This window comes from Parasteatoda tepidariorum, chromosome 9 (genome assembly GCF_043381705.1).
Source record: "Parasteatoda tepidariorum isolate YZ-2023 chromosome 9, CAS_Ptep_4.0, whole genome shotgun sequence".
Lineage (NCBI taxonomy): Eukaryota > Metazoa > Arthropoda > Arachnida > Araneae > Theridiidae > Parasteatoda > Parasteatoda tepidariorum.
Genome location: NC_092212.1, coordinates 55,002,604 through 55,012,623, shown reverse-complemented (window position 1 = coordinate 55,012,623; position 10,020 = coordinate 55,002,604). Strand labels below are relative to the sequence as shown.

General features: G+C 30.4%; 1 protein-coding gene and 1 long non-coding RNA gene across 2 annotated transcripts in view; both read right to left on the bottom strand.

Annotated features, from left to right (window-relative positions):
- Positions 1-8,583, bottom strand: part of LOC107455560 (cell division control protein 42 homolog) — a gene marked incomplete at its 5' end in the record, with an annotated part of 24,593 nt that extends 16,010 nt beyond the window's left edge. Inside the window, 1 exon segment of the mRNA XM_016073176.2 lies at positions 8,158-8,583. Within this exon segment, the coding sequence (XP_015928662.1) occupies positions 8,158-8,344 (187 nt within the window).
- LOC122269069 (uncharacterized) lies at positions 1,729-3,806 on the bottom strand. The gene is made up of 2 exons (XR_006224959.2): positions 3,480-3,806; positions 1,729-2,143 (listed from the first exon to the last, which is right to left on the bottom strand). It is a non-coding gene; the product is annotated as an uncharacterized lncRNA (long non-coding RNA).
- Positions 8,584-10,020: the final 1,437 nt, after the last annotated feature.

Below are 10,020 nucleotides of genomic sequence, written 5' to 3'. Positions count from 1 at the left end.
ACCTTATCGCATAAAAACAAATAAAAAAAACAGACTAAAATATGTTAATTTTTCGAGTTGAAAATATTTCTTATATGATTAAAAATAACATTAAAAATTTTATTTATTAATATTCAAGGATTCTATTTTTTCATTTTTCCTTGAGTGAAATACGAAGAGGTCGAGCTAGATTTATTATAACTAGGGGGCTCCGCCCCCTGCTCGCTACGCTCGCCAACCCCCAGAACTGCTTCGCAGTTCCATTGCATATTGCTTCGCAATCTTATAAAAACATTTTAACAAATTTAAATTTTAAAATAAAAATGCCAGATATTGAAATCAATTACTTAATGAAATTTATACACTTCTCTGCCCCCTTCACAATTTGATTATCTTTTCTTCATGTAGCTGAGAAATTTGGAGCTGTAGCAGAGAATATATCTCAATAAGAAATGCTTTCCCGTTTAGAATTCCGCCATTCATTTCTCTGACGTCTGCCAGAGATATTTCGACGCCTGATAGCAGGCATTTTATTTAGGCAGCAGGCACTAAATAAATAAAAATAGAACTAAATAACTAAGATATCGTTTTAAATCTCAAATCAAAATAATTGTTTGTAGAAAGTTTGTTTTGGTTTGAATATTCGCACGTTTGTTTTGGTTTGAATATTCGCACGATGCCATTGCCATTCTATTGTAACGAAACAAAAAATTTATCATGAAACTAAAAATTTATCAAAGGAACTAAAGATATTGAATTCTTTTTTTAAGAAATTCAGTTCCGTTTTTTTTATCCACTCTTATTTTTGTTTATCAATCTATTAATTCAGAAATGCTTTAAATCAAACGATGCTTACGGAAACAATGCTTATGCGAACCACCCGAAAAATGATTTGCTGAATTCTCATTGGTTGAAACTAAATTATTAATTTTATTAATTAATTAAAGGAAATTTTCATAATTTAAGACCTTATTGCACATCTACATAACAATACCTTTAAAACGACACCTTATTTGTTTAATTCTGTTGCGTAGTTTGGGAGTTTTTAGCGAGACAAAATATTGCTAGCCTATTAATATATAGATTAGCCAGTACTCAAGCAAGTAGGGAAAAAAAACATGCTGATTTATAGTATTTGAAAATTATACTGTTGTAAATCGAGAACTAAATATAGTGAAAAATTAATACAGTTAATCTTATTAATATACACTTAATCTTTATTTTAAAAGGATGGAAAACAAATTGAAATTTTTTTAAAAATAGTCACCGAGAAAGGCAACAAATAAAAAAGGAGTTATTTTAACTTTATTATTTGTGTCTGTATTTTTGTATGTGCATGATTTTGTATTTTTGTTCAGTACTGACTTATCGATTCCTTTTTTTTCTCCATCCCATGCGATGAGCAGGTATGCAGTTTGTATAGCATTAAGTCATTATTTAAAAATAGCTACTGTCTATCTTAGAAATATTTATTATAACTTGAAATTGTTCACAAATTTAAAAGGATGCATACTTTATTTTAGGATTTGTTGCTTCTGTTCATTACAAAAAAGTCTGATTATTGTTTACATAAATTAGGTTAATACTAAATTAATTACTACTTAACTAAGCATTCTTACAACTTACTAAGAGTTCTTTTTTTCGAAATTGTCTAAATATTTTCAGCTGTCGATAATTCCACTTAAACAATGAAAAGGAATTAAATTACCTTCACCTGAAACTGTGTATAAGTGTAATATGAATTATACATTTGCAATGTTTCAAAACAATTTATTGAAATCAATATATTACTATAGTTTACTATGCTATAGTTTTTTTTTCATTCAATTAATGGCTAATGATTGATAGAATATCAAATGTTAAAACAGCTTGAAAGTCAAAGATGGATTTATTGCCTTTAAGGCAGCACGAATGAAGAATTGACAGGCACTTGTCAAATGAAGACCTCTTTAAAAATTATATCTGTCATATTCATAGAATTCAATACTCATGCAGTGTTCTTCTTAATATCAATTCCATTTACTGCATTGACTGGCATGATTTCTTTTCTCAGTTTTCCATCCGAGAATGCTTTCTCTAATGCCATTAAAGGCGATTCAAAGAATAGACCTAGCACAAAAGCTGCCAAGAAACTGAGGATCATAATGTTGAAAAATATGAATATCTGAAAAGCAGAAAAATTGGAATTGTTAAATATGGTATAAGAGGTTCGGAAACAATTATAGAAACAATTATCTGCTAAATCTAAGTGAACAATCATTTTTTCAACAGCAAATGTTTTGGAAGATTTTACAAGGCTAAACTGTTGGCACAGTTTAAAAGATCATGCTTGAAGCATTTAGAAATGGGGTCCTTTTTACTCACACAAAACTTTCATCGTCCAAAATGAGCGTAAGAAGTTTAACCCCTTAACTTGTGCGCTCGAGTTAATTAGAGCACACTCAAGATAATTCGAGTGGCGTTGTATTTTATGCTGCTATAATTTTTCACACTCGAATATAATCGAGAATTGAAAATAACAATGTGAAAGCTAAGAAAAAAAATCGTTTTATTGATATTTATCATTTACATAGATTTGTAAGCTTTAACACTTATTTATTTAAAAATAAAATATACAGAGATGACAACTTGCTTCGGACAGCAAATATATATTTTAAAGTGGTAGTTTATCAGCAGTGATTCTTGGTTTAATAAATTCAATTTAGTAGATTTTTATCCACCACTATTTCTAAATAATTCGTAGACTTATATAATTCACAACTAATTGTCCACCGAAAGAAAAAACAATGTTTTAAAGTGTGTTTTTTCACATTAAAAAAAAATTTTTTTTTGGACGATTCTTTTCAAAAAATCTGTGCATTAAAGCTTTAAGCTAATTAAAGCTTTTCTTTTTCAATACTACTATAGTTAAAGAAAAGCATTCTAATATAAAATTTGCAATCCTATTGAACATTGCTCCCCAACCTTTCTGTTGGCGCGGACCTGGCAGCGTTTGATAATTTTACCACTGCTAGCTGAGGGGAGGGGCAGAAGTTAGTTGTTTATACTTTAAGTGGTTCTGATTTAATAATTTTGCTTTTATTGTACTTAAATATGCCTTCAAAAAAATATAGTTACATACGCGGTATTAGTACTACTTTAGATGTCGTCTTCTCTGTTCTCAATTAACCTCTCATCTATAAAATTACTACCATTACCTACTATTTTTTTATTTTTATAAATGAACATTTTGCATCCTTGTGGCTCGTTCTTTCGCAAACAGAATTTTCCGGTAGATCTGATTTATGGCCACGATTCTAGTCACCCAATGGCAATAAAGTGGAGTAAGTTGACAAAATTAACATAAAACAAACAAGAACTTAGTTATGTTTTTACATTTTGATAAAATGTTATGAAGAAATTCTGTTTGTTTCGTAAGTTTTTGCTACTAAGGTAGTTTATTTGACACATTTTTTTAAAGATTTTGTTTATTTAATAGTCTTTTTCGTACAAGATCTTACCATAGTCCGATGTCCTAACAGCATTGACTGCCTAATGGAACCGGTATAAATGTATATTAGACCATAATGAACGAGGTACACCATGTAAGTCAATCTTGCGAATGGTACGAAGCCTTCCCAACTCAGAATACTATTGATGATTCCTGAAAAATAAAAGTAAAAACGATTATTACTCCATTTCAACCTAGCTTTCTTTTAAAAAGACTGTTCTATTTTTCGAAAAGAAGTTAAAGGTGCTATCGCGAAATATTCATAATCAGAGTATATTTTGCATAGATCAGACAGTTCATCTAACATAATAACTGAGGTTAACCCACTGTGTATTTTCAAATCTAAGGTGGTCGATCTCCCTGAAAGTTCTGAGCCAAGAAGTGTGCATCCCAGAGATAGTGGTAGCCCAAAGATAGTGGCCCAGAGATAGTGGTAGGGTATTTAACCTTTAAAACTCAATGTGTGACAAGCTTTCCTCTTTCCTCCACTACAGCGCCTCTGACGGTGAACTAAAGGCCTGGTTTCTTAGGACAGGACGCCGTCAGCTGGAAATCAGCGCTAGCCTCTGATTTGTCCATTTGTGAGTTTCATAGTATGCGTTCGATGACGTATACTATCAAACTCACAAATGGGCAAATCAGAGGCTAGCGCTGATTTCCAGCTGACGTCGTCCTGTCCTAAGAAACCAGGCCTTTAGACAGTCTGCCAGGAACCGCCGTAAACTACGGACGTTTAATTCGAGACCAAAACCCCCTCTTCCAAATTCTTGTATTTTTTTATTCTTGTTTTATTATATATGTGTTTTGTCCTTTTCAATAAATATTTAGAGTTAGTTAATTTCTGGCCTTTCATTATTTATGTAAATTGGTAAAAGTACAAATAAACCCAAACTTCCCCTACAAAATGACGCCCAACTCGTGGCCGAATTAACGGTTCCTTGCTGGCTCAATTTTTTTCAGAAAGTAAGTGAACATCCTGTTCAATTTGTGGAATTTAATGAGGTCATCCCGTACTTCGATTTCCTGAATTTTGTATTTCCGTTTTCCCAGCTAGACGAGGAAAACCGGGAAAACCCTTTCCCGGTCAACATTGATAAGTATAATTTTTATAGTAGTATAGTATACTAGAGTAAAATATTAATATTTACTATCGATTGATTTGAAACTTAATGAAAAGTATTATGTTGTATAGTAATTCTGTGTGTGAAGTTTAAATATATTATAAGTAGTTTGAATCATTCATTCTAAAAATAATTTTTATAAACTAAGAATCTGGTAGATAGAGAAATATATTATGAGAGTTAGCTATCTTTTTATGTTTCAAAATGAATATATATTGTGCAAAAGTTAAAAAAGCTGCATTCTAAAATATTTGAGCTTTGATTTTTCTTTTCTCATTTAAAAAGTGTGTTTAAAATTATTCATCTGTTTGAATATTATTTTATGAATATCACTTTCGATTAATACTTGCGCATCTGTGAATCAGACAAGATTCTTTCTTTATTGCTTTCTGTGGCGCCAAAACCACAGACGAATTTCTTTTCATGGTAAAATGAGAGTGTTTGTAAATCGAAACTGAAACTTATGGAAATGATTGTCTAGAACAGTGTTTCCCAACGTGGGGCCCACACCCCACTGGGGGGCAATTTGATTGTTAAGGGGGGCAATTAGAAAATGAACTCAACACGAGTTTAACCCTTTTGCTCCGAGCCACTTAAATGCAATGCCAGATTTCGGTGCCAAAATTGAAAGAAAAAATTAAATTTTTAAATAATTGCGCCAATAAATATTATGTGACTTAGCGATTTTTTAAGAGACAAACCTGAAATGGTTAACGGTCTGAAATGGTTAATGGTTAACGGTTTTTAAGCGACAAACCTGAAACGGAATCTGTTAAGGGTCGACGGTAAAGCATTTGTTAGTTATTTAGCCGATATCTTTGAAAAACTAAATATATTAAATAAGCAAATTCAAGGAATTTGTTTCATTACCCTTATTGAGTTGTGTCGGAAGTATATTAACAACAAAAACTTTTGAACAGTTTCATTTGCTCCAAAAATGTGAAGTAAATGATACCGCTTTACTTGTTATTGTCGATAATCTGAAAATTCTTTTGGCTGATTTACAAGAAAGATTTTCTGATTTAAAACAAATTGATTTTCCAACACGGATGATGCAGTCAATGTTAGTGGATTTGTCTGATTATCAAATATGCAGTATTAAAAAAAACCATGACCCGACTTTATTTAAATTTTAGAAAATAAATATTAAAATTTAGGAGGTATTTAAATTTTCAACTCATTATACAAATATAGCCAGAAAATTGATTAAAATTTTAAAAAAGCTATTAAGTCTCCCCCCCCCCTCCAATGGTCAGACGAAATATCGCTCTGTTCATTTTATTGATTTTTTGACAATGTTCATCTTGCTGAATGCAGTTTTCTAATTAACTTTGTCATCCAGCTGCAAAAAATTCATATCCTTGCTGACCTTAGGGCGGAATTCAACGAAATTTTTGCAATTACGATGGCTCAATTAAGCCAATCAGAATACTGTATTTTGGTAAACATATCCCATTTTGCGATATGTAAAAATACAGTTTTTTGATTGGCCAAATTTTTCCAACGTAATTGCGAAATTTACCCAAAATCCACACTAGAAAGCCATGGTTTTACGAAAAATAGATACGATACATACGAAAATACATACGATAGATTAATGAAGAAGCTAACATAAAACTGACGGATTTTACACTGTGCTAGTATTTTGTTTAAAAAAAAGTTCATCAAATGAAGGAAACCTAAAATAAACTTTCTATTTGATTTGGGGCCCCCTCTTATGGGGGCCCTGGGCAATTGCCCAGCATGCACATGCCTTTGTTACGGTCTGAGAAGAACTCGTAGAAATGCAAAATGATGAATCAGTTAAAACTTTGTTTAATATCAAAGGAATAATGTCATGGCTTTGTGAGTAAACAGAAATAATGTACCCAAATTCAACCAAATGTGCAAGAAAACTATTGTTACAGTTTCCATCTTCATATTTAGCTGAATGTGGATTTTTGCTGTAAATTATTTACTAGTAAAAAAAAGAAATCGTCTGGATGTAATACAACTGGGAGACTTGAGACTGAAGGAACCAAATTGGAACCTAACATAAAATTTCTGTGCAGCAAGCAGAAAGCGCAATGATCTCACTAAATTAAAATATTAAATTATTGTAGAAAAATCTTTATTAAACTTATTTACGAATTTAAATTTTAGTTTTTCATTACATTTCTTGAAAATTTGCTTACTGTGCTTCGTAAACAATTTCCTAGTGATTTATTCCTAAAATCTATAATTTAAGTTTCTTAAGTGAACAATTCAATTTTTTAATATTAAAAATTGTGTATACGTTACATAGGGGGGCTTAAGAATTTTAGAAAAGCTTAGGTGGGGCATGGCACAAAAAAGGTTGGGAAACACTGGAATAGACAAAAGAATATCATACTGAAGAGTTGCGTAATGTTTAGAGATGTAAATAAATTATAGAAAAACATAAAAGGAGGTTTATTTTGGCAAAACTTTCTATTAAAAATTATGAACTAAATAGTAAATTAATTTTTTCCTGTCAAGATATTTAGACTGAGTGCCCCAAAGGGTTTGTAATTTTTTAGTTCGTTTTCTCAACCAATTTAATTAAAATTTAATTCTATGTAAACAAAACAAAAAAAAATTTAAATTTTTATTTAATATTAACATTTAGTACTTACTCATTTGATTTAAATATTTCATAAGAATTTTGCATTTAATAATAATAAAGAAAAAAGAAAAACAGCTTATATTGAACAAAAAAAGACCTTAATATAGATTAAAACGAAATACTGTCAATTTTTTTCTCTCTCTTTAAAATATATAAACAATGCACTGTTTCATCATCAGTCATCATCATCTTAAGCAGTCAGGCACATCCATGAAAAGCCTTTAGGCTATAGTTGATTGCCAAACTGCAATATTTTTAAATATAATAAAAAAAATCGTAAAGAAAATTTTTTGAACTTTTTCATCTCAGTTTCAAATCCTTCAATTTAATACTGTTTATAAGATAGGTTTGAGTAGTCAGCTCCTTTCTAAATATAATTTTAAAATCCCTATAAGAAGAAGTATACACAGTACGAGTATCAGATAACTATTTAAGTAAAGAACTCAGAAGAATAGCAGATTAACAGGTGAGGAAAGAGGAATGAAATATATAAAAACAGTTTTGATTGCTTAATGAAATTGTAGGTGTTTCTAACAATTACCTTTCAACTCCTCTGTGAGTTCTCCAGCAATCAAATTGGTTTTGTTATCTCCAATCTTACTTTCCTAAGTTGTGATTCTTTAGAATTTTTTTTTTTTTTTTTTTTGAAAAAGCTTTTTTCTTTCCTTAAATAATGATTTGAAACTTTTAATGTGTAAATCCCTATAATTCCTAGCGTGTACAAACGTATCTGTACACACTAGAAAACGTTATCTATATTAGAAACGTTAGACGTAATAAAAAATTAAAAATCGAAGAAATGCGGATTGACATAATAAAAAATTTACAATTAAAAATGTACAACGAAATATTTGTTCTTTATTCATAGAAAGAAAAAAAAACTTTTGTCATTTTGTTATTACAGGTATATAAAAAAAATTTTTTTTTTAAATATTTGTACTTACCTCTATATTTATCATAGGCGGTCGGCATATATTCCTTAGGATAGGCGTTAGTTGTATATCCTATAATTAAGCTTGTTTTACCAACAGCTCCATCACCAACCAAAACACACTTTATTTGACGAATATAATCATTCGTAGTTATTTCATAATTTTGTTTAAAGTCTTGCCTTTTAACTGAAGGAGGCATTTTATCTAGTATCCAACAAAGGAATTTAAAACATCAAATCAAAAGCAATCATCATGGAATGAGATTGACAGAAGACAAACTTTTTCGAAAACCATGGATGCATTCAACCAAAGCATTTCCGAAAAGAAGTCATAATGAAAATACCTATATAAAGGGAGAAAAGCACACCTTGCATTGATCAAGGTGGAAGTTAGAGAATGTTTTCCCCTGCCTACCACATCTGAAAATACGTACAACCGGTTTGTGACGTCTTTATTCTTTCTTTGCTTTCTTTTGCGTGATACACCAGGTGTTGCTACCTATGAGTCACCTCTTTTTTAAAAAAAATATGGATAAAAATAAGTTCTAAAAGGGGAAAAAAGTTTTGTAGTGTGAAAAGTTTTCAATTGAAATACCGTTAGACAACTTGCATCAACGAAGGAGACAGCGGTAAATAAAAGTTCTGGACAGCAAATTTTTAACTGTTTATTTCGGAACGCAAGCAGTGGGCGAAACTTGGCAAAAGCACCTGCTTTTGCTTCTAATTCTAAGTAGTATAAAAATAAATAAAAGCATTGAAACAAAAAGCGCCTTTAAATTACTAGAGAACCACCTGCTGAATAAGCAGAATACAATGAAGCTTCATTTTAAGTTTTCATTTTTTAAAAATAATTTTATATTTGCATTCTCAAATAAATGTATATCTTTAATGAACGTTAATCCTTTCAAGTTTTTTTAATTTGTCACTGAAGATTCCCATGACACAAAGAGCGTTTTTAAAAGATGTCTAATACTTCATTAAGTTTGTACATCATTACAGATATAAGGCTCGTTTAAATGGAATCAGAAGGTTTAGCCTACAGTCTTATATAGTAGACGTTTCAAACATGTCTAACATTTCATTGCTTTAGAACATCATTATAGATAAAACTCGTTTAAATAGAAGCAGAATACTATATTTACCAATTTTTATAGTTGACATCAAGCATATTAAACAGTTATTTACCTGATTAGTTTGTAATTAAACACTTATTAAGAGAGATTTAATGTCTGCTAATTATTACTGTTTTTATTAGCCTAATATGGAGACTTCAGCATTATAAGGGGATTGCATATATTCATGTTTTTGGAAGAAATATAAAATTAGCTTTTAAATATTACTAAGCCAAGTGTTCCATAAAGAATACGTTCTTGAGATTGTTTTCTAATCTTTATCAATAAGATAAAAATGCAACTGTTTTTTTTTTCTTCATATATATAGGGGAGAGTCGGGTAGCCGCGCCTAGCGGGTACCCCCCGGCCCAGGCAATAGAATATTTTTTCAAGTCAATGGGCCATCGGACATTAATTGTTATATTAAAAAAATATTCTATTCAAAGTTTTAAGTATTTATGAAGCTGTTAACATGGTAAACAATAGTTTTGAAAATATGTTGAATACAGTAGTCATGAAATTAAGAAAAATTGGTTGAATGTTTCGATTAAACTTCATTTTAATACTAAAAAAATAATTTTTTCTATACATACAGCATTAAAGTATGTAGTCTTAAGTTTAATTTGCACAAAGAAAGAAGTTTGTATGTAAAAAAATTGTTCGAGTAATTACAAATTTACAAAAAAATTGGATATCGGGTAGCCCCGCTCACATGAATGTCGGGTATCACCGCCCAATTTTATTTCGTCGATAAATGTACGGTT